General features: G+C 39.7%; 1 protein-coding gene across 2 annotated transcripts in view; it reads left to right on the top strand.

Annotated features, from left to right (window-relative positions):
* dnah7 (dynein, axonemal, heavy chain 7) overlaps window positions 1-25526 on the top strand; it is a 61050-nt gene that overhangs the window by 16085 nt on the left and 19439 nt on the right. For both annotated transcript variants that reach the window (XM_047600372.1, XM_047600371.1), the window contains exons 22-49: window positions 143-283; window positions 860-1072; window positions 1183-1292; window positions 1921-2089; window positions 2702-2804; window positions 3462-3589; window positions 3689-3901; window positions 4956-5054; window positions 5366-5614; window positions 6531-6680; window positions 9219-9401; window positions 10761-10937; window positions 11193-11324; window positions 13076-13297; window positions 14154-14351; window positions 16889-17044; window positions 17188-17356; window positions 18424-18550; window positions 19232-19451; window positions 19723-20349; window positions 20701-20946; window positions 21144-21373; window positions 21599-21929; window positions 22038-22384; window positions 23107-23287; window positions 23592-23777; window positions 24202-24365; window positions 25130-25284. In XM_047600372.1, the coding sequence (XP_047456328.1) occupies window positions 143-283; window positions 860-1072; window positions 1183-1292; window positions 1921-2089; window positions 2702-2804; window positions 3462-3589; window positions 3689-3901; window positions 4956-5054; window positions 5366-5614; window positions 6531-6680; window positions 9219-9401; window positions 10761-10937; window positions 11193-11324; window positions 13076-13297; window positions 14154-14351; window positions 16889-17044; window positions 17188-17356; window positions 18424-18550; window positions 19232-19451; window positions 19723-20349; window positions 20701-20946; window positions 21144-21373; window positions 21599-21929; window positions 22038-22384; window positions 23107-23287; window positions 23592-23777; window positions 24202-24365; window positions 25130-25284 (5626 nt within the window). The remainder of the gene's footprint in view (window positions 1-142; window positions 284-859; window positions 1073-1182; window positions 1293-1920; window positions 2090-2701; window positions 2805-3461; window positions 3590-3688; window positions 3902-4955; window positions 5055-5365; window positions 5615-6530; window positions 6681-9218; window positions 9402-10760; window positions 10938-11192; window positions 11325-13075; window positions 13298-14153; window positions 14352-16888; window positions 17045-17187; window positions 17357-18423; window positions 18551-19231; window positions 19452-19722; window positions 20350-20700; window positions 20947-21143; window positions 21374-21598; window positions 21930-22037; window positions 22385-23106; window positions 23288-23591; window positions 23778-24201; window positions 24366-25129; window positions 25285-25526) is intronic.

Raw genomic sequence — 25526 nt, 5'->3', positions numbered from 1 at the left:
TTATTGTCATAGTTTTATAGTATATTGCATACATCATTTGGCAACAATTATCTTTTTTAACTCAGGCACTATGTTTATGTGTAACACTTTATACACAGTGAGTTCATATGTAAACCCTTGTTACTCTCGTGGTCCATTGTAGGTAATAGGAGAGGCTATTGAGGCCTACCCCAGTGAGCTGAGGATCAACTGGGTGCGTGCTTGGCCAGGTCAGACCGTGCTGTGTGTCTCACAGGTCTACTGGACAAAACATATCCACGAAGCTATCAGTTCAGGACAGAAGGTGATCAACACATCGTTGTATTTCTTTACACAAACTGTGTGTTCTGGGTTATGGTTTTCTGTGCATATTTTTCTTTTAAGTCATTTAGTAAGGTTTAGAGTACATCCTACAAAACCTCACTTCTGTCACTCTCAGCATGGGCCTGCATTGCAGTGTTAGGCATGTGGTTTTCTGGAGATAAATCCTTTGAGAAACCCAAATCATTTAACACCCGCGGTTGTTTTTTTCAAAAATCGTCAAATATTCTGCTAACCATATACACTAAAATTTAGCCAGTTCACTGCAAACTCTGTTTCTACATTTTAGTTTAAATCAGTCAAATCACAGTTATTCAGACTTTATTTTTGCAGACCCAGATGTATTCACTAATTTCTCAGCATGCCTTCCTATCTGCAGTATGCTTTGAAGTGCCGTAAAGTCTGAATGAAAGAAGTAACTATGGCAACATGCAGTAGGCTACATGCTAGTGTACAAAATTCATGGGACACAGCTTTTCAACGAGTGTGTAGAGTTAAAATGTGACAGGAAACCTCACATTTATTACACGTAATATTTCTCTCTCTCTCTTTCTCTCAGGCTCTAGATGCCTACCTGGAGCAGAACAACAGGCAGATTGATGACATTGTGGCTCTTGTACGTGGAAAGCTGTCCAAGCAGAACCGTGTGACTCTCGGAGCCCTTGTTGTGCTGGACGTCCATGCCAGGGATGTTTTAGCAGTACTCGTGCAAAAGGGAATAAGTGACGAGAACGACTTTGAATGGCTCAGCCAACTGCGCTACTACTGGGTGGTATGGAAGGGCTGTGGGAGAGTTGAATAGTTTGGGGATTAATGTCAACTCATGGATCATATAACCATACCTTAGGGATTAACCTCAGAACTGCTTCCCACCCTGTCCAGGAGAACCACCTTCAGACCAAGATGATCAATGCTGGTTTGCCTTATGGCTATGAATACCTGGGCAACACTCCACGTCTAGTCATCACTCCGCTCACTGACCGCTGCTACCGGTAATGCTACTATACGAGCAAACCCAACACTGTTCTTCTTCTCTAATGTTGACTTGTTGAAAATGCCTCAGCTTAATGTCTTGTCTTTATAAAAACACTAGTTGGCGATAACTTTAAATAACCGAACACGCTTCCTCCTTTTTCAACCATTTGTAGGCCTAAATTTAACTTTTCTTGTCCTTGTTCGAACTAGTGTCATAATTAAGAGTAAATATGTAAGATCAACGCAACAGTAAGAAGATAGTGTAATGGTTTCATCAGCCACCTGGTGAACAAGCACAGTGTTAAACTACAGAAATTAATTGTCCTCTACACCTTCTTATCAGAACTGTAATATTAATTAATGTTTAAAGCTAAATTTACAATTCAGTGACAACATTTCCCATCCAGTTGTTAATGTGTTCTAGCAATGAGTGTGATTAGCCATACCAAAGATTACTAAATGTTTTAGAGTTTAGACTATAATGACAGGAATAAGACAATGCCATGACACAGGATGTTCTTCACTGTACTGTATATGCTACAGCTATGATTTCAAAAATGTGTTCAACGTTCTGAGTTTATTTTTAAAGTCCACAGTTGATTCACTCGATTATTTACTGTGTTCTTTATGTTTGTTGTTCTCCAGCACTTTATTTGGTGCCCTCCACCTCCATTTGGGAGGGGCCCCAGAGGGCCCGGCTGGTACAGGAAAAACAGAGACAACCAAAGACTTGGCCAAAGCTGTAGCCAAGCAGTGTGTGGTATTCAACTGCTCTGATGGACTAGACTATATCGCTTTGGGCAAATTCTTCAAAGTGAGTGTATTCACTTAGTGCTACTGAATTTGAACTGATGCAGACTAAATAGCCTTAGTTGGGAGTGAAACCAAGCACTTGGAAAATGTTTTACTTCAGATAGTTATTCAGAAGCAGATATGAACTCATGCTGTTACCTTCCTCTTTTCTACCTGGGAATATCCCGCCAGCAACACTATTAGCAATTCAAAGACCCACATAACAAAAGGTGCCACGTGGTTAAAATATCTCTAGTTCTTAATTCCTTCTATCCTAGAATGGTATACAAACTTGTGTCAGCTCATACAGCACTGAAACCTGTCCATAGAATTTACCGCATTGGTGCAGTTGTGTTTGAAGGTGATTTCCTTTTAAAAATAGCACTTTACCGGCAGCTCTGCATGATTGCATCTTATGAGCGTCATGTGATTGCAGCTATATGTGTATGTCTTGAACGTGTGAAGTCACAAGGGCCACACTAAGTGATTAGTGCTTACAGCCGACTCAAATTTCCTCCCTTTTGCCATACTGAAATAGCTCACATATACAGGCAAAACTTTCTCATATAGCTGTGTGTGTGTGTGTGTGTGTGTGTGCGTGTGTGCGTGTGCGTGTGTGTGTGTGTGCGATCAGGGCCTATTGTCCTGCGGAGCTTGGGCCTGCTTTGATGAGTTTAACCGCATTGACTTGGAGGTGCTGTCTGTGGTGGCTCAACAGATTCTCACCATACAGAGAGGTTTGTTTTTTTCACATTCTGCCTCCCTTTCCCTTTGATCTTTGAATAAGCTGGCAGTATACCAGGAACAATTTTGACATAGTTTCACCAGTGAAAAAGCAGATTTTAGACAACAAAGAAATGAAACACGGAGCTAAGGCAATTTTTGTAAGTTAGCCAGCAGAGCTTCAAGCACAGCTTTGTTCATTGCAGCGCATCAGTGTGTCCTACATGTGCTAGGGGCGGTGAATGATTTGCGTCATAACACGGCCAAAGTAGCTAAAAGGCTACTCAAAATATCCTTAGTTCAGAAGTGAAGTTTCAAAATGGTAATAAGTTTCTGTTACTTAACTGTTGCTAAGTTGTTTTTCCAGAGTTGTTTTTAAAACCTAGAGTTTGACAAAGCTTCTACATCTATCTATGGCCATCACAGCTACGTGTCTTTATAAGGGCATTTAATGTGTATGAGCCACTTTGTTATGAAACGATAAGGTGAACAGATTGGGTGGACTTGGTGTACAGGAGTAGAGAAGGCTCCCAAAAACTACTTTTGGAGTGAATCAATGATACATATTTAGCCTTTGACATTGCAAACATTTTGGCAGCTCTAATTGTCAGAATCCACAAAGTCATACTGCAAACACGATGCTGTATGTAACATCATCTGTGTTTTCCCAGGAATCGCTGCCCATAGTGAGATGCTGTTGTTTGAAGGGACAGAGCTAAAACTGGACCCATCTTGCGCTGTCTTCATCACTATGAATCCTGGTTATGCCGGACGTTCTGAGCTGCCAGACAACCTCAAGGTACAGTATTCGTGACTTTTTTTTTCCTGTTTTAAATGTCGGAATGTGAGTTTGAAAGTATTTGGTATTCCTTTTCATAAAACTGACTCTTTACACCAGGCCCTCTTCAGAACTGTTGCCATGATGGTACCAGACTATGCAATGATTGCAGAGATCGTGCTCTACTCATGCGGTTTTGTGACTGCGAGGCCTCTTTCAGTGAAAATAGTGGCCACTTATCGACTCTGTTCAGAGCAGCTGTCTTCACAGCATCACTACGACTACGGAATGAGAGCTGTTAAATCTGTGCTAACTGCTGCTGGAAACCTCAAGGTAAGACAAAAAACGGTTAACTCTGATACGATGAGATTCTTTATTGGTATCTTCTCCAAACAGCTGCACAAAACCTAATCTCTATGAATGTTTATGAATCCCACATAAATGCATATGCATGAGCAGAATCTGTAGACGAGGAAAAAGATTTTGGTACCAGAAACTGCTTCGCTAAGATGTTTGTCAAATTCTTTCATCAACAGTGTGAGCAAATTCGGTCCAAGTGAAATAATTTCATTGTAGACTACACTCAATTCAGACTCCAGTCTTGTGTCACAAGTGCTCGTAAATAGCTCATACTGTTATTGTGACTGCTCTGTGAGATTTAAATAGTAATTAACGTTCATAGTGAATAACACATTTTAATCACTGAACAAAAAGTACTACAAATAGTAAATGAGCACAACTGGGGGTACAGCGTGTCTCAACTCTCTCTCAGTCCGTCTGCATCAAAGTGCTGAGGAAGTTGAAAGGCAAATATGCACATAGCAGAGTGTATTGTGTTGCCTCATCCCCAAAACAGATTTAGTTGTATTTTAAATGCAAACAAAGGAAGTTTTCAGTTGGGTTAGGTTACATATTGGTAACTCTGTGTTTCTACTTGTAAATTTATTCCTCAGAAGTAATCTTTCTAATGTAGTGAGAGCACTGACTATTGACCCCTACATTTTCCAAACCGAAAATGACAACTGTTTTGCAAAGGGCAAACGGTTGTTTGAGAGAGGATGAAAACTTTGAAAAGGGTTTCAAAGAAAGTTATCAAAAGACATCTGTCTTTTTATAAGCAGAGGATATGCCCCCAATTGGTGACCTGATGCATACATGGATTCTTTCCCCTCATGATTAGTTTTGTATAGGCTCAGCAGATACACTTAGTCAGAGGTTGTTTTTTTTGTTTTTTTTTAAATGTCCTCATAAAACTCAGTAATTCATTTGCATTTTATGTGTGCTCCTCTTATTACTGTGTTGATGTCTCATATTATCTGCCCTTTACTTACATTTTTCCTCTCTCTGTTCCTCCTTTCTCCTTCTTGGTGGGTTTGTTTCTCTGCAGCTCACATTTCCAGAGGAGAATGAAGACACCCTGTTGCTGAGATCCATTATTGATGTAAATCTGCCCAAGTTCCTGGACCATGATCTGAAGCTTTTTGAGGTGTGTGGAGCTCTTGTCTGGATTAATGGAGCAGTTCACATCAACTCATGCCAGCCCTGTTAATTCCAGCCAGTTTGGAACCACGATGCACAAGAACAAATTAAGTCTGTTTGAATCAGTGCACTTTTGTGTGTGTGTGTGTGTGTGTGTGTGTTTGTGGATGAATGATGATGAGCAATGACTTTCTGAAAGGTTTCATTTGTGTGAATATGTATTTTTGTATGAGAGTATATAAGTCTGCTTGTTCCTGTTGGAACATGGTGCTTCACTCTCATCCTTTCACTTTCTTCTTCTTTCCTGTTTCATCTCAGGGTATTACCTCCGACCTCTTCCCGGGGGTCCAGCTCCCCAAGCGTGACTATCGTGTCCTTCTGGAAGCTATCGAGGAAAACTGCAAGCGTATGAACCTTCAAGTCACAGAATTCTTTATTGAGAAAATCCTCCAAATCTTTGAGATGATGATAGTGAGGCACGGTTTCATGCTGGTGGGGGAACCCTTTGGAGGGAAGACCAGTGCCTACCGTGTGCTATCAGCAGCCCTTCATGATGTCTTCGAAAAGGTATGATGTTCATTTGAATTTAACCAGCAGACTGAGGAAGAAGGTGGAGGTTGTACATGTAGTGTTTTAACAATTATAATTAAGATTAAGAAGAGATTATGATTAAGAATACTGTGAACTCACAATTATAATAACCAGAGAGTAAGAACTGAGAGAACACAGGTGGTAAAAACAGACACATTTATTATGTTAGTGTCAGGTATTATCCTTTCCTCCAATTTTTCAGACATCTTGAAAACACAGCCTTATTTTCATATGGTTGACCATGCATTTTTAAACGTTTTAGTTTATAATGCTTATAAAATTTGATGGGGCTTCCTGAGTCCTTGGGACACCAAGTTAGTCAATTTGTAAAAAAAAAAAAAAAAAATTAATCCTAAACCTTCATGTCAAGTAAAAAATATGTGTTACCCTCACTATCCAAGGCTTATCTGAGCTACATGTTTGTCCCAAGTAAACACATCCATCCAATTTGTCAGAGCTGTAGTCTTTGTTTAGTAGTTATCGATCTCACAGAGAGGACCAGAACTGGTTTGTTGTATTTACATGGCTGAGAGGGCTGAGAGGCATCCCACCAAGGAGACAGACGAAGGCCTGCTGATGGAGCGCCAGGGAACGCCACATTTATCATCGTCATCTTTGTCGCCGCACATCCACTGATCGTGTCCAACACCCCTCCTCCTCCTCCCTCTCTTCCCCAGCAGTTTGATTTCTCATTGTTTTTAACTCAAACTGGCATCTTGTCTGAATCAGTGTTTGTTGCAGTTTTTCCTTCTCATCCTCAGTTAGCAGAAGTTGTGCAGCTATTTTCTGAGCAGGGGCAAGTCAGTCAAACGGCTTTTTATCTGTATATGTACATGTCTAGACAGATTCTAAAAATCTTTATGGATTTGTGTGCGTGTTGTTTTTACATCAGGGTTTGATGGATGAGAACCAGGTACAGATCACAGTAATCAATCCCAAATCCATTACCATGGGCCAGCTGTATGGCCAGTTTGACCCCGTCTCTCATGAGTGGTCTGATGGCATCCTCGCTGTCAGCTATAGATCCTTCGCTGCCTCTCAGGTAAGATGGTAGCCCGTGAGTATTCTCATAGTGTCTAGCACTGCTTTCATCTAAAACACACCTCAGTTCAAACACAGTAATCAGACAAACACACAACGTTGGACACGTTCACACTGTAGAGTTGTGCAGGACTAGTCCCACACGACCCGTCTCCCATCGGATACAGAACACTATGTATCCACAACAATGTAACAGAGCTTCAATATGAGTTGAATTCTAATGTTCACTTTGTTACTAAGTTTTCATCAGACTTCTGTCCATTGAAATTGTTTTGTGTGATACATCACTTTTGTCAAGAGAGACACACATTTTCATTAGAGACATTTAACTGGAAACATTTCTAAAAACAATGTTTCTCTGAAGAGCAAACTGCCTTTATATCTGTTGTGTTTAGGTTTAGCTGGATTGGACTTGGTCAAGTTCCTTCTGGACATGAATGTCTAATTTATTATTTACTCGACAAACTGAACTCTTGGCTCCAGTGTTGGCTTAAGAAACGTTCTGTTCCTCACACATTTTTCTCAGTGTAAAAATATTTGTTAACAAGGAAGACATCCATCCTTACATCCTGCTGTAAGTTTTGATTTATACGTCTTAGGTTGGAGTTATGGGAGTTCTGAGTCTTTAGCTGAGCTTGTTATTGTCTTTCATCTGAAGTATTGTTGTTTGTCCCTTTGTCGTGTTTGATTCTTGACAACTTACACAAAAAATGACTGTGACATTTTAACCAACCTATAATAATTTCATATACCACGTTTAGTCCAATGCTATCTCCACAGAAACAGGCAACTGAAACAACTTTTTGTCATCAGCTGAAGCAAAAATATTTCTATTGTATCTTTGTTTCAGCTGTATTCTGCTGTGCTGCTACATACAGGCTGTGGCTTTGCCCAGGAATGTTTTCTCAAAATAGACAGCGAGGACCTTCATGTCAGGCAGGCGGTAGAGATGCAGAATTGTTGAATGTAGTGCAGCGCTTCCTTCATAATGAGTAATTCAGAACTGAATCACTTAGAGCAGGAAATGGCTGCTGCACTTCTTGCTACGAGAAACTTTAAAGTGGTTGTACTTGTGCTACATTAGGCTGTGACCAGATGTGCATACAGCAAGACAATGACGCATTATTGTCTGCTCTGTCTCAGTTTATGAGTTTTGGATGGATCATTGTACAATAGGCATGACATTCCAATTAACTGCAAGCTGTGAGAAAGAAAGGCTGCTGTGACAGGTAAACAAAAGAAACATTTGGCTGTCTTGTTAAAATTAGATCTTCAATAACTCTCTTTCATTTGTGTACACGCGTATCCACACACATACACTAGACACACATGGGCTGACAATTTAGAGATTGCAATGTAGGCATGTCTTAATGGAAAATCATTTGTTCACACTATTCTCAGATTCCTTCCAAATGAACTTGTCATTTAAAAAAAAAAAAAAAAAATGTCTGTATATGAAGTTGTCATTTTACAAATTGTATTTTTGTCAATGAATAAGGAGTGTGAAGAGTGGCAATACATACTGATGCAATAATAATAGAAAACAAGAACAAATAATGGCTTCATTTATTTTCAGAAGTCTTTTTTTCCTCTCTGGGCAAAATCATTTCTTTGTTTTGTCTCATTCTCTGCAACACATTTTACTAAACTAATTTTATGTCTGCTAATCTGGAGTCAACAGCAGTGTAGTGTATTAAATCCTCTGCATGCACAATGTATTTTTTTTTTTTTTTCAGTCAGATCATTACATTACAGCATACTCTCTTTTCCTCAGCCCAGGCATCTCCATTTGTTTATATTATAACAAATCAATTAAAAGTGCAACTCTTGCCAGTCCATTTAACTGGAGAATTGACACTTATTTTTTACCAGTGTAGGTGTTACTTTCATTCATTTGCAAACATTCTTTACTTAGTGTCGGGAAAGGTGGGCTGTATGGTAGGCCCCAAGTGCAGGAGATGAGGCAGGGGTCCCAAATAAAAAGTATTTTATGAACACAAAAGGAAACAATAGGCACTGCAGAGGTGGCAGGTGATTCCAAAATATGTAGAGAAAAATCACAAAGAGGCAAGAGCATACAAGTACAACAAAAGCAGGATGACAAAAGCACGAGAGGACGACAAGATGACTTAAAAAAACAACGCAACCGAGAACAAAAGGAAAGGCAGGGTTTATATACACACATGGGCAGAGGGGTGACGAGACACAGGTGAAACCAATCAGGGTCCAGCACACAAGGAGAAACCAATAAAGCAATCAAGGGAAAACGGAGCGACACAAGACAGGAAACCAAGGAAGAACTTTCAAAATAAAACAGGAAACTAAATACAAAACCATGACACTTAGATTTTTAATGCACAAGAGTTCTTTCATGACCTTGAAAATATGCACAATACGTTTTTCTGAAATTATGTTCTATTTATCTTCTGGTAAGTTACAAAAAGTAAAATGATGAGCCAACATGCCACTGCTGTGGTCAATGCTTATGACTGCTCGTGACTTTCCAGATGTGAACAGTCGTATGTCTTGTGCCTCTCAGAGTCCCGACAGGAAGTGGCTTATCTTCGATGGACCGGTGGATGCTGTGTGGATCGAGAATATGAACACGGTACTCGACGACAACAAGAAGCTTTGTCTGATGAGCGGTGAGATCATTCAAATGTCACCACAAATGAGCCTCATCTTTGAGCCCATGGACTTGGAGGTGGCATCACCAGCTACGGTGAGAAGCACCTTTAGTTTCGTTACATGATTCTTTGTAGCGTCTCTTTTTCAACTGTGGCATTGAGTGTGAGATGACTGTAATTAATGCCATTCAGTTCTGAAATTCACAGTGAAGTACTTTATTCAAAGGTCACTATACTTACTTCACATGCAATTGTTGCAGTGAACTATTTTATGACTTCATGTCCTATCCAATTGGAAGGTTCACTTCTCATTTCTTCCAGTTTCATACTAGAATGAAGAGACTGTAGAAAGAGAAATTACATCTTTTAGTTTTGGTTTTGTGAACCTTTCTCACATTTTGAAATGCCTTTTGCACCGTGCTTCTTTTTAACTACCACCTCTGCTGGTTTTGGAAGACAGCAATGAGAATGTTGTTTTTTTAATGTTTTTATTTATTTATTTTTTTTACAAAGAAATGGAATTTACCATGAGGGCATAACATGTAGCTTCCCTGCCCCCAGCCTCCAAAATCCACTCCAGGTGCAGATACTTTTGACAGATGCAAGCTTTTCCATTCCTCTGAAATAACCTGCAATCCATGTATAGTTATTTTCAAGTATTTAAAATGTTTTTGTTTTTTTAATTGCACCTCTATTTATGGTTCTTGTGAGGCAGGGACAAGGGCTTTTACTTTCACTACGTAGAGATAATACCTTTACATCTTCCTGGCTCTACTTTTTAAATAAAGACACTACTATATTTTTTAATCCTCTCTAGCCTGACATCTGTTCATTTAAACATGCTGAATGCAGAGGCATCCAAATTTATGGATCACAAGGAACTCTAGTCATACTGCACAGTCCCCCTTTGGGTCTGTTAATCTCTTATTCTTTATTTGTCTATTAAAGTTATATTTCCTCCCTATGTACTATCTTAAAATTGTACCTTATTTTCTCTCTTACCACATCTGCATTCATGTTATGCATTTCTTTTATGCATTCACCCATCTGTTCTCAACGTTTCTTCTATTGTTCGTGGGAAGTGTAAGTGTTCGGACTAGATCATTAGAAATGATATCATACAATATGAGCAGTACACATTTATTTACACTGTTATTTATACATATTTTTACAGGATGTAATGAACTCTCTGTAAAAGTCTTTTTGTTAAATATCACAGCAGCACCTGAATGCTACCCTACACTACAGTGTACTACAGTGCCTACATCTAGTTCCCACCTTTACACCAACAATTTTCTTTTAATGAACCTAATCCTGATGTATTCCTGCTTATCTGCTGATACAGTTTTGTTTATTGAGAATATTACAGAAAATGTTTATTCTTAAAAGTGTGTTTTCCTCTTTGAGTTAAGGATCACAGGACTTGTATATTGATTGTTGTGTGTTTATGGCAGGTGTCTCGCTGTGGCATGATATACATGGAGCCACATATGTTAGGCTGGCGGCCTCTTATGCTGTCCTGGCTCAACACCCTGCCAACTACAGTAAATGCCGTGCACAAAGACCTCGTCACTGCCCTCTTTGACCGCATACTGCCAGCCTGCCTTCAACTCATCCGAAAGGCCACCAAGGTGCTGAATTTATAAAAAACTTTCATCAAAACATACCGTACGCTTAGGCTAGCAGCGGTTCATTGTACTACCTATATGAGAAGTAAATATTTAAAATATTCATGAGAAGTTTTAGTTTAGTTTTGCTCTTTTTAGAATTTTAAACATCCTGTATTAGCATGTTTAGTCAATTATATTTATATTATATTATCTTCATATTACATATTTCACATCACGTCTGATTCAGTGTTGATGTGTGTCTTTGCTTCGCTCCAGGAGCTGTCCCCGACTTCTGATGCCAATCTGGTGAAGTCCCTGATGAATCTGATAGACTGCATGATGGAGGAATTTCATGATGAAGCAAAAATGAAGAGCATGAATGAAAAAGATGTTTGCTCCTGGTTGGAGGTTTGTGTCCACAATATTGGTGCTCGCAAATGCCTGCATCATTATAACGTAATTATTATAGGTTTTTAGTGCAACCCTACAAGACATGTTTACACTGTGTAGTGTCCTGTCCAATTCAATGTCCAATTCAAATTCCCACTCTCACCAGTCTCTATTTCCACGTTAGAAAAATGTGTTTAATTAAGTGTTAAATTCTAGTCATTCTGTTTGAATAATGCAACGTATAGTGTTGGGCAAATTAGTGGTGCAAAAAAAAAAAAATGTCAAGTCCACAAGAGATTAGAAACACTAAACTAACATCCAAGACCTTTGAGAGTCTCTGATGTGTCCCCTCACATTTAATTACACTGCACATTAAAAAGTTGCACTTGAACAAACTACAGGGACTGAATCAGAATAAACAGTCTTGTCATGTGCTTAGAATACAAATTGAGAATGTGTCTGATAAAAAAAGAAAAAAAGAAAAGGTTTTATTTTGCTCCGTGATGACATTGTAAGCCTGTGATGTTGGTCATGGAAGCAGAAAGAAATGCTCAACGACCTCAAAACAATGACTAAAATTGACGTAATAATTGAAACTTGTCTCAGGTACTGAAATGTGAAAACTTTCTTTTTAGTTATCTGCAGTTTGATTTTCTTTACTTATATTCAACTTTTGTTAGTTGCAGGGATAAAAAGAATATTATCCATTTTACCAACCAATTGCAGTGGTCTTTGTGCATTCAAAAACATTTTTTTACTAAACAACACGGATACAGTATGAACAAAAGAGCATTCATATTCCGTTTTAAATGTACTGTACTAATCAGGTCCGCCTCCACAAAGCATGGGAACGTTTTAGCAGATGAGCCTTTTCTTGTGCCCCCTGTATGAGTTCCAATTGATTTTTTTTGCCTCTGAATCATGTCTTTTGAAAGGACTGCTATTATCCCCCTGTGGCATACTGCACTGATGAATGCCTTTCAACCCTCTCTCCCATGTTTCTCAGACAGTCATTATCAAAGTGTTGAATTAATCAGCTTTTTAACAGCAGGAGCTATCATGAGGCTGCTAAGCCTCATTTCCAATTCCTACAGTATCCCTGCTGTTTTTTTTTTCTAACAAAGACATCTCTTCTCTGTGGATTCTGTTTGGTCTTGTAAAGAAATCTGTACACTGGTTGATGCATTTATCTGGTTGCTGTACATTTAAAACAGCTGAGTAATTGCAAACCTTTCCCATAGATAGAGATATTTGACTGCAGATTTTGTATGCACACATAAGTTTTGTCTTTGTTATAGGGTAATACAGTATTTACCCATTTGATTGGGTGTTTAATATCTTAAGATATTAAACACCCAATCGAATGGGTTCGATTTGGTGTTTATTCTTTATATAAGGAATATATATAAAGAGAGTAATAAGAATTATATATAAATTCTTTATAAGATAAAGTAAATACTTTATCAGACTAATAAGTCCATAAGGTACAATTTGTAGTTATTCCATTTATCTGAAGAGTAAATATTCCTTCCACAATAAAGTAAAAAAAAAAAAAAAAAAAAAAAAAGTATATTTTCTTAAGTGCTGGGCTTTTGTTTTTTATTTGGAGATGCACATTCACTTCCCTGTAAAACAGGGAGACAGGAACATTATTGTGGTAATACCAGCAATCTATGACTATAATAAGTCTTTTCATTAAGACTCATACACACGAAGTGACAACCCACAAACATGTCTAGCAGTGACAGTTGATGTTTTCTTTTTCAAAGGGCATCTTTGTGTTCTGCCTGGTGTGGTCAGTGGGTGCCAGCTGTGATGATTTGGGCCGGATCAAGTTTGATGCAGTGGTCAGAGAGATACTGACTGGCCCCTTAAGTGAGGAGACCAAGGCCCAACATGGCATTCTGGCCAGTGTTGAGGCTCCACCTAAACAGCTCACAGTACCCGTGCCCGCTGAGGGAACAGTCTACCAGTATCGCTTCATTAAAGAGGTTAGTCTGCTTCACATGTACAATTAAACTTGTGGTTTAATTATTGTGTTGCGGCTAAAGACAAAAACTCTCTCTCTATTATGGTGACGAATACAAATGATTATGGTGCATAGTTTTATTCCATCATTACCACAATAACTGACAACAGACACAAAAAGAGCCCCTGAACACTGAGCCCCTGTGGACATGACTGACAGACATAGAAGTATTAAGCATTGCTTCTCCTCAGATGGTTAGGAAAGATAGTTGTGACCTTTATGTCACACTTTAGTCTTTGTCACAAGGATCCATCTGCGTTGAATTTGCTTCCATTCATAGTAAAATATATATATATATATATATATGAATTCATATCTAGAGTGAAAAAATGTTGCTCATGCAGAATGTTTTAACCTTTTAATGACATATTAATTATCTCTTTATTATATAGCATCCATTAATAGTTTAGGGAATCCTAAAAAGAAACATTTATATTGGCATGGGTCATGTCTAAGTAGTCTTTGTTTTGCAATTTTAGATATTCTCCTTGTTCTTAGAACCTAATTAGAGGAGGACAAGTGGTATGGATTTAACCAAGAGGTCTGTAATGACTATAGGTTTGTCTCAAGTACAAAAGGCTAACAGGTTGTTGACACTTCATTTAGCCTTAGAGACATCTACCTCACACACATCAACTAATGTTAGGTGCAGGCTACTGAAGTGAATCAATTCAGAGCATAAACTAAAACAACTGGTATTTGTCTCAATATATAGACAAATTGTTGTGTGTGTTCTATATTGCCCAATGTCTTTCATATCCCAAATGAAAATATTTATAATCGATTTACATTTTTTGTTTTTTCCATATCCTCTTTAGGGCCCAGGCAGGTGGGAGCTTTGGACAGATTTGTTAAAGACTGCTCCCTCCATAACAAAGGACAGGCAGTTCAATGAGATCATTGTGCCCACGGAGAACACAGTGCGTTACATGGCACTGATGGATCTCCTCGTCACTCACCAGAAGCCCACTATTTTCATCGGCCCCACTGGTACCGGCAAGAGCGTCTACATCACAGTGAGTCCTCGGACATATGCGATACATTATGTTGAAGAAATGTGAGTTATAAACTATGCAGGTGCAACTGGTCGCATGTTCAAAAAATATATCGACAAAGGTTCAATTTAGCTTCTTTATTTTACTGGGTTGGGAGTTAACTTAAACATTGTCTGACAAAACTAAACAATATTTTGTTATTTATATTATAAGAAGACAAATGAGTAGTTACAATAGAGACAACTTTTTTAATATGATGTTACATTATTATGTCTTTGGCTTGTCCATATGCCCATTCTTCTGAAAATATTTTAGGAACATTTTGAGGGGAACATCTTCATGTTTCACACAGTCGTCTACTTGGACTATGAATCGATTCGATTGGATCTCACAAAACAAATATTTGGCCATAACTAAAGAATCCTGCCATAAAATATGACAAAAATTCACACAAATGTCTTAGGAGGATAAAATTATGAAATCACATAGTATATCCAAAATGTCAAATGTTAGCTTAACTATGGCATCATAATGCTGTGGAAAGACACTTGTTACATTTCTTCAAAGTCTTCACTACCTTTCAATTATGAGTCTGCACAGACACATGTGTTGCCTTGACTAGCTAGAGAAGACATGCACCTGCAAGGCTGGAGTCCTTGTTTATATCTGTATTTTCTAACTACCAGTCCTCATCTTCACTACATCTGGGATCACTTTTCTGTTTCTTTTTTCCCTCCTCTAACGCCACATGTGCAAAACATGAAAACAAAATTACGATTAATGCATCATCAATGCGCTGCAACCAGCCAAATACTGCTCATGCTACCAATAACGACCAACAGCTAATTATTTTCTTTTGCTCCATTTACAGAGAAATATAATTACCAGGCTGTCTTACGCAATATGAATCTGTTTGTATTAGCAGAAATTATTACTGTATGCAGAAAAACATACCTTTGCTACTGATAACATCACTTCCAAGAGCAGTGAGAATTCATTTCTAAGAAGCGTAATTCCAGCCCAGAGTAGTGCTCTGAACACACCAATCATTTGAAGGCAGACACCAGGTGTGAAATGACCGCCTTCAAAGAATACAGAGTATCTTTCAGCAGAGCTCTGGCTATTTATATCAAGGACTAATCCCCCTCCTTCCTTTGCTTCATTAGTTCATCCATTAGTGTGCTCAAACTTGAGTCTCTGGGGTGAATAGAGTTCATCTCATCGGGAAGCCTGCCTCGCTACCCACTTCCTGCCTGTCTTTGTGGTGGAGGCTCTGTCCCATAATGCCACCAAACGACTACAGCCCCAAATCGAGCCAAAATAATAAAGACTAACACACAAACCGTGTGAACATGAATAGCATGGTGCCCGTGCTGGTGCCTGCACGCAATATTAAATAAGGCTCCTTCACCTACCCCATATTTTCCTGGAGTGACAGAGCCAAGCTGTACTTCTGGCTTATAATTCAGACAAGAGGATAATGATGCACTTTGGCTACATCCTGTGATCATTCACATCACAAGTCCCCTTTGATTATGCAGCTCATTACACACATGATGTGTGAGGAGTGTGTACATGCATGTGCACGGGGGAAGCACGGCCATGTCCTCTGAACCCACGTGGGCCATAACAGATAAAATCCTAATAAAAATACTCTTCTTTACTCTGTCTCCTAAAATAGAATAAACACAGACAGCCATTTGTCCAAATAGGCTATTAGTCAGTATCATTTTGTAAAAGCCTGTTTTAGCTTCTAGTCATGTCCCTTTGGAAACTCTTATGTATCATCATAATTTCATTGATTTTACCATTTTTAGCTGCATATTATTACTTCAGACCATGTCTGAGGGCAGGTAATTTCCCGCTTCTTTTCAGTGTGATTTTCAGGGATTAACTGAGATGGAGTGATTATATAATGAAATACATACTGAATGTCACATTTAATTAGATTATAAAGCTTATCACAACCATTTGGGAGGATAAATTTGTCAATTATCATTTTATGGGCACTCTACTTGTACAAGGTATCATGCTAAATCAGGATAGAGGGTGAGAATACTTATAAACCTTTCCAACCTAATGAGCAATTGAGTGCTTTTTGTTGAATGTGCAATTGCCAACAAATTTATTACCATAATTACACTTATTCATAGACAAAAATCCACAAAACTCCTTGGTATTTATTATTCACACTTGTTCACATTGATTAACTCTGACCTACCTTTTTTCTTATAACTTTCTATTGAATTCTTTTTTATGTAATGCTACTTTTCTTGATAGATCAAACTGAGAAAATACATGCACGTCTGAATAGAACAAGGACAGAGCCCCGGCCCGAAACGTAGCAAATAATGACAAAAGCAAGGAACAGCCAGCTCAACCTCACCAGGCGACTCTGCATAATGGTCACACTGCCAGAAAACTACGAGAGACAATAAAGAATAGTTGTGTTGTAGATGTGCAGATATTAACGCTGTTAGAACACCGCATAAAATGCACCTCCACACTCTGAGATACGGTGATAATTTGTGTTCATATTTCATTCACCTCTTGCCCAGGACTTCCTGTTGAATCAGCTGCAGAAGGATGTGTACAGCCCACTATTCATCAACTTTTCAGCTCAGACTACAGCAGCCCAGACACAAAACATTATCATGTCCAAGTTAGATAAGCGACGCAAAGGCGTGTTTGGCCCTCCGCTGGGGAAGAAAATGGTACGGCCACTTAATCATGATCATATTATGTTTGAACATCTTGTTCGTCAGTGTGCACTCCTTCTTTTTGACGGCTTAACAAGGTTTTCATCAGCATACAGGCTGAGGTCCTGTTCCCAGTATGTTAATTTTCATCATAACAGGTGGTGTTTGTGGATGATGTGAACATGCCAGCCAGGGAGGTTTATGGCGCCCAGCCCCCCGTGGAGCTGCTGCGCCAGTGGTTGGACCACTGGAACTGGTATGACATGAAGGACTGCTCTATGATCAACTTGGTGGACATCCAGGTCATGTGTGCTATGGGGCCACCTGGTGAGTAGCACTTGTGGTGCCCTAAACTTTACTGTTACAAACGACAATGACACATCGACATTACTACTCTTGATTAGTTAACAAAAACGTTTTTAGACTGAGTACAAGGGCTGTTGAATCAGTGTCACTAACCACTCCCTGCTGTTTTGTAGAGCTCCTTACTGCCTTAAGGTTTTTACAAATAGAATGTGTTTACAACTGCACTCCCCCACATTCCTCCACTACAATTACCAGTGTAAACATGAAAGCAGCTCTGTCCACTGAGGCAGCTGGCAGCGACATCTGCAAAAGAAACACGGTGGGTGCCACTCTCAGGTGGCCGCACTACAACTACATTTGCTGGCGGTGCCAAGTCAGACAGTTGTTTACCTTTTCCAAAGATTTGCATGGCTGTGGCAAACGCTGACCCCAAACCAAGTAAAATAGTAGAGGAGCTTGATTTTACTGATTCTATTAACGTAATTATACATATCCAGGGAAGATCATGGCAAGGAACTGGTTGTGACATCATCTTTACAGTTGTCTTTCTTTTTTTATGGTATTACTTGTTTGCCTATGAGAAATGTGACTCCTACTTGGATTAGTGCAATTTTCCACTGGACATTTGGAAATTAGTAACACAAACATAACTCAACAGTAGATCTAAGAGTAGCACTTGTCTGAAAGCATTGCACAGAAAAGGTACCTTCAGTGGATGAACTTTATTGATTCAGGTGGCCTTGCAAGACATGAAGAGCTATAAAAGATGATAAGACACATCTGAGACACAATTGGTTTCGCTGTCCCTGTGTGCTGTGACACTGAGGCCTGGAAAATACTAAAATGATGAGGTTATCTGTTAGAATTTACTTTGAACATGGGGCAGTGTGTAGCATGGTTACCTCTGACATATGCCCTGGGCTGCTGGGTCATCTTTGAATACTCTCATGTAAAAATAAACTAACCACCATGAAATAACAAGGCATTAAACTGGAGTACCAGAATTACTGGTTAAAACTTTTCTGTCAAATGTCTTATCTAAATATTCAATATTCAAATTTGTCTTGTTTGCTCTTTCTGTTTTTTAGGTGGAGGTCGCAACCCAGTCACTCCTCGGTATCTGCGCCACTTTAATATGATCACCATTAATGATTTTGATGAGAAGACGATGTATACAATCTTTTCAAGGATCATAGATTGGCATTTCACCATACGGTCAGTATAACCAACATATAGCATCTACTGTGATTTGACTCGTGGCACAGAATATATGCATAAGTTTAGAAGTGTACATAACCAAACTTGTACATAACATTCAATAAGCTGCTCCAAGGTGCTGCATGTTCTTTATGAGCTACAGATTTTCAGTAATCTTCTGTGTAAGATTAACTACTGAGTTGCTTTAGTGATAGTATGAACCGTAAACTATTACAAAGGAAAAGCATCTCAAACAGGAATGTTGGTAATATTGTAGAAAGAGTTAGGAGGATAAATGGCACTTTTCATAAAATTATTCTATGCATCAGTTTCAATAATAACAGGATTAAAAGCTCTTCATCGTCTCTTTTCGTATTACATGATTGTTTATGTCAGAGATCACAGGTCCTAAAGCAATGGAATCTTTTGGACAGATTTCAAGTCCACCCCAGAGCATATGCATTCAGATATACCACCTGGATGTTAAAAAGCTAGACATTTTGGATTTGTTTGGTTGTCATTTTGACAACATATCAATAAGGATAAAGAAAATATCCTTAATCATGCAGTACTATAGTCAATATATTCTCTTACATATTTAGTTAGTAAAACAAGAATTATAGACTCAGTGCATTCAACTAAACTGTATGAAGCAATCAGAATGGTCTCTGACCAGTGAATCAACCATTTTATCTACAGGTTTTCCTTCCCCAAGCCATTTGCAGCTTTGACCTCTCAGGTCGTCAATAGCACTATGTCAGTGTACCAAGAGGCCACCAAGAACCTGCTACCGACCCCGGCAAAGTCCCATTACTTGTTCAATCTGCGTGATGTCTCCCGGGTTATCCAGGGCATCTGCTTGTCACGGCCAGAGACTGCAGATGAACCATCTGTCATCAAACGGCTCTGGGTACACGAGGTACTGTTGAGTTACCTGAGACCAGTACAGCTAAACTAATAAAACAGAACAATCCTGAAAATGTGTAAGTGCATCACATTACAGTTTCAGATGAGGTAACTTCCTCTTCTCACTTGTTGTACAAACAAGTAATTTTTTTGCGACCTTGTGAATGTGTTAAGAGCTCTCTGTACTGTATCTGTTTCTTGCATGTATCCTTAACTAAATCTATCCCTTTGTGTTTCTCGCATTTATCCCTAACTCCTGACTTCTTTGCATTGTTAATTCTCAGGTCCTGCGAGTATACTATGATCGTCTGGTCCATGACGCAGATCGCTCCTGGCTAGTAAGTCATTTACAGGTCGTGACTCAGAAACAAATGCAGGAGAATTTCCATCAGCTCTTCCAGCATCTGGACCAGGACCACGATGGAACGGTTACTGAGGACGACTTGCGCAGCCTTATGTTTTGTGACTTTCACGACCCCAAGGGTGAGGACCGCAGCTACCGTGAAGTACACAACCTAGATCAGCTCCGTCAGGTTGTAGAGTCACACCTGGAGGAGTATAACACCATCAGTAAAGCAGCTATGAACCTGGTGCTCTTCCGTTTCGCCATCGAGCACGTATGCCGCATTTCCCGCATCCTCAAACAGCCAAGTGGCCACGCCCTTCTGGTGGGTGTGGGCGGGAGCGGCCGCCAGTCTCTCACCAGGCTGGCTGCCTACATGGCTGAGGCAGAGCTTTTCCAGGTGGAAATCTCCAAGACCTATGGAACCACTGAATGGCGTGACGACCTGAAGCTAATCATGAGGAAGTCAACGCAGGGTGAAGCTCATGCCGTGTTCCTCTTTACAGACACTCAGATCAAAATGGAGTCATTCCTGGAGGACATTGGTAATCTGCTTAACACTGGTGAGGTAAAGTGGATGGAAGTGAACATCGATGAATGATTTATGGATCAGGTTTTAATATGCATGAATAGAACAATCAGTTGACGTATGCAAAATAATGTGCACTACCAGACAAACGCCTTTTTATTCCATTTAATGACAAAGTGTCAAATTAGTCAAACTTTTGACTAGTATTGTATAAAAAGTATTGTGAAGATGGGACAGTAAATGAAGGCTCGGATGAGAGGTTAGAAATTATAATAGATTGATTGACAGATTGAGGCCCAGTGGTTGATGAATACATGGTTAGAGAAATGAATGTGGTTAAATATTAATACAGAGAGAAAGAGTGTAACATGATCATGTGGTTGTCTCCAGGTTCCTAACTTGTTTGCTGTTGACGAGAAGCAGGAAATCTGCGAGCGAATGCGTGTGCTGGACCGGCAACGTGACCGCGACAAACAGACAGACGGCAGCGTCTTGTCCCTTTTCAACATGTTTGTAGAGCGCTGTCGCACACAGCTGCATGTGGTGTTGGCTATGAGTCCCATTGGAGATGCATTTAGGGATCGTTTAAGACGTTTTCCCGCCCTCATTAACTGCTGCACTATCGACTGGTTCCAGGTGCGTGTCAGCATATTATGAATGTTCTGGTGTGTTGTTTGTCCAACCTAAGAGTCTCTCTAGTTATTTACAGTTAAACAGAGAAATTAAATAGTGTATGCTGACAACATTCATTAGTAACAATCACATCACTAGTGCATCATGACAGAGAATAAAAGACACTGTAGATACAGACAGCATATTTCCTTCCTTGTTAGACCTGGCCGGAGGACGCCCTGCAGGCTGTGGCCTGCCGCTTCCTGGAGGACGTTGAGATGACTGATGAGGCCCGAGAAGGCTGCATCAATATGTGCAAGAGCTTCCACACCTCAACCATTGATCTGTCAGTCCGATTTTTGAATGAGCTTCAGCGCCACAATTATGTCACACCAACCTCATACCTGGAGCTAATTTCCACCTTCAAAGCACTGCTGAAGACAAAAAGAGCGTAAGATCAATATATAGTGTATGTGTCCACAATGAATTGTAATGGTTATTTTATATTTATGTTAATTTCAGATTTTATAAGAAGTTGTCTGTAGTTTTAAAATATTGAAATTAGATTTGAGCCATGTAAGTATTGATCGGGCCGTTGCAATTCAAGGACCACAAACATCCAACTTCAGTTTCTATATGTTAATATTTTGCTTATATCTCTCCGTCCTTTGGCCAGTGAGGTGATGAAGCTGAAACGCCGCTATGAGGTTGGTCTTGAAAAGCTGGAGTCAGCAGCAGACCAAGTGGCTACTATGCAAGTTGAGCTAGAGGCTCTACAACCACAGCTGCTTGTTGCTAGCAAAGAAGTAGATGAGATGATGGTGGTGATTGAACATGAATCTGTGGAGGTGGCTGAGACAGAGAAGGTGGTGAAAGTGGATGAAGCCATAGCTAATGAACAGGCCATGGGTGCCAAGGCCATCAAAGACGAGTGCGATGCTGAATTGGCTGAAGCCATGCCAATCCTGGACTCAGCCCTAGCTGCACTGAATACTCTGACCACTCAGGTAAAATCACTCATATGCTTTGGGCTTAATGTGAGTCAGTGGTCCTTTGATCAGTTTCAAAGGCCAGACGTACTGGTTTAGAAGAGTAAATAGTTTTTCTGTATACAGGATATCACAGTGGTGAAGTCCATGAAAAGCCCACCTACAGCTGTCAAGCTGGTTATGGAGGCAATTTGCATTCTCAAAGGCCTCAAGCCAGATCGTGTGCCGGATCCCTCTGGCTCTGGTAAAAAAGTGGAAGACTATTGGGGACCAGCCAAGAAGCTTCTGGGAGACTTGAGATTTCTCCAGAGCCTCCACGAGTATGATAAAGACAACATCCCACCAAATCTTATCGCCGTCATCCGCAATAAGTACATCACCAATCCAGACTTTGTACCTGAGAAGATTAGAACTGCATCCACTGCAGCAGAGGGCATGTGTAAGTGGGTTTGTGCCATGGAAAAATATGACAAGTAAGTCATTTCAGTAGGTAAGTTGCCCTCTTGTGTTTTTGATGCTGAGTTTTCCTTTTGTCTTTGTGATTAACATGAAGCTTCATTCTCTTCAAAGGAATAATAATTCCTGTGCATGTGATTCATCTAATAGGCCAAATGCGAGGCACGAATATTTTAAAGAGAAATGTTTGTATCTTTATTTTAAAGGCCATGCATATTTCTAGGAGTTACTTTAATTTTTGCTCACAAAAGAGCGTACAGTTTCCCAACACTTAAAACAATACCCAGACAAATCAAGCATTTCCATACATGGTTAGTTTCTATAAGCCTTGTACTAAAATCACATTAGATCATTTGTATCATCTGCAATAATGCAGCAATGAGGAAGTTACAATATTCTGTCTGTGAAAAAAAGATTTGTTGACACCTGCTGCTACTACTACTGTGCACATACTGCATAGAATTTAATTATTTTTATGTGTTATTTTATTTCCTCCCTCCTCCTGGTGTGTGAATGTGAGCAAATGGGTGTATGTGTCATTGTGACTGTAAAGTGCTTTGAGCACCAATAGGTAGAAAAGTGCTACATAAATACAAGACGATTTACCATTATCCTAGTGATTGTTGACCGTTGGTTCGTACAAATTTGGTTAATCCAACCTATCCAAGAATCTGCACTGAGATATGACTTATGTTGTAATTGTAGACTCATGGTATTATATGCTTCATGTGACTTTCAGAGTGGCCAAGGTGGTGGCTCCAAAAAAGGAGAAGCTGGCTCAGGCTGAAGGAGAGCTGAAGGTGGCCATGGAGAGCTTGCAGAAGAAGCAGGCCGCCCTCAAAGAAGTCCAAGATAAGCTAGCAAAGCTTCAGGAGACTCTGGATGCTAATAAAAACAAGAAAGCTGACCTGGAGAATCAGGTTGCCAATTATATTTTATACCTGTGTGTATGAGGGGAGGCATTTCAATTTTAACAGATGTCATTACTTGAGAAGATAAATTTTTCCTGCACATATTTGACCACAGGAAGGTTTTTGCAGCCCATGTTTACTAGCCAGATGTGTGCTGTAGTTAGGTAAATGTGGAGATGGAGAAGTGGATAACTACAGTAGTCAATCAGGAAAAATAAAACAGGCAGACACCATTACTGTATGACAGCTCTTTGTCCTGAGGAAACCACAATATAGCAATTTTTTTCTTTCCTCTTCTGGTGATGCCCTCCAGGTGGATATGTGCAGTAAGAAGCTGGAGCGCGCTGAGCAGCTGATCGGAGGCTTGGGTGGGGAAAAGACACGCTGGAGTGAAATGGCCTCCGATCTCGGAACACTCTACAATAACCTGACTGGGGATATCATTATCTCAGCAGCCATAGTGGCTTACCTGGGCGCCTTCACCTCCAGCTACAGACAGGTACAGATACCTGAGGGAGCAGGTCCTAAATACACATGGAATTAATTGACACTTAACTGAAGCTTTGTTTGTGTTGAGCTCATGGTCAAACCCCAGCACTTTTTCCAGCCCTCCTTTCTGAGGCTCATGTCTCCAAGACAACAGACAAAGGTCCTCTCTTTGACCTGTCTACATGCAAGGCCTCTGTCAAAGGAGAATTAGTTAGTTTTAATTGTCCATAATATGATGATAATTTTTCTTGGCACTGTGCACATATGTTACTTGTGTTTCGTTTACTTTTGTGCAAGTCTATATTTTTGTATACACCTGAAATGTCCATTAACATATTAATATATCCTTTTTTGTGTGGATTAGTGGATGTGTTAGTTTCTGTCCTTGTAAGGAATGGAAATGAAATTATTACCAGTCATGTTCTTCTCACCAGGATCAGACAGAGGAGTGGATTAATCTTTGTAAGAGCAGAGAAATCCCGTGTTCATCCAACTTGTCTCTCATGAACACGCTGGGCGACCCAGTAAAGATTCGCGCATGGACCATTGCCGGGTTACCTTCAGATAGTTTCTCCATCGACAACGGTATCATCATCTCGTGAGTACTGAAGCAAACCATACAGTGACACAAGTGTTATCTCATTTTTTATCATCATATTGTCTTTAACACAGTAATTATAGATGAGTTAATGAACTTGCACCTGAATTGTTGGCATAAATCAGAATCACATAGTGGCCTCTACGGAAACAGAAAACTAACAGTTGCACGGAAGCACTTTGGAGGTGTCAAACAGCTGCAAATTGTTTCTTCGAAAGAAAGAAAAAAGAACATTTTTATTTTCTTCAATGTGAAGAGCATTTTCTTACTCTGTGCGTGAGTATTTTAATTGAACCTGCAGGATGGTCTTTATATATTCATTACACTCAGCGTGCATAAGGAATGTGTTACATTGTTTAAATGCAGTGCAGCTGCATATTTTGACCAATTATTTAGCAAGATCACAGGAGATTAACAAAGAATAATTACCGACCCCTAATTAAAACAGCTACAACTAAATATGCCTAGTTCAACCTTAAAGTTCTCTAAAGAAAAAGTAACAAGACAAAGCATCTGCTTGTTTGTGTAAATGAAGATGCAACATTGTTTTTTAATCACAATACCATGGGTCCTGGTGTGCTCTCCAACTGTGAGCTGTCTAACTGTGCTCAGAGTGAATGTTCACCCCTAAGCTGCTCTCTACATCTTAGTTCTAGTCCTCCAATATCCCCCATGCTGTTATGATGTCTCACAGTTAACAGTAACAAGATCTTTTATTCCGACAATGCAGCACCATTTGATCACTCACCGCTCTGTGTGCGCAGCAACGCCAGGCGGTGGCCTCTGATGATCGATCCCCAAGGCCAGGCCAACAAGTGGGTGAAAAACATGGAGAAACCCAATAGGCTTCACATTATTAAATTGAGCGATGGTGACTTTGTACGCACTCTGGAGAACTGCATCCAGTTTGGTACCCCAGGTAAGCACTGTGTTCTTGTTTCTGCTGTGCCTCACCCATATTGGTGCTGTTCCTTTCCCCACCTGTTGAGGTCAGTCTTTACCACAAAACCTAATAGTTCCTGCATAAAGATTGCTCCTTTGTTCTCTATTTTGCAGTGGAGAGACTTGAAATGAGCAATAATGCTGATTGAGGCATTTGTGTAACCCTTTATATGTGGCTATTGTACAATTAGTATTTAAAACTATTGTAAACCATACAAA

This window comes from Mugil cephalus, chromosome 12 (genome assembly GCF_022458985.1).
Source record: "Mugil cephalus isolate CIBA_MC_2020 chromosome 12, CIBA_Mcephalus_1.1, whole genome shotgun sequence".
Classification (NCBI taxonomy): Eukaryota; Metazoa; Chordata; class Actinopteri; order Mugiliformes; family Mugilidae; genus Mugil; species Mugil cephalus.
The sequence above is the reverse complement of the archived record's forward strand: the minus strand, read 5'-3'. Positions and strand labels throughout refer to the sequence as shown.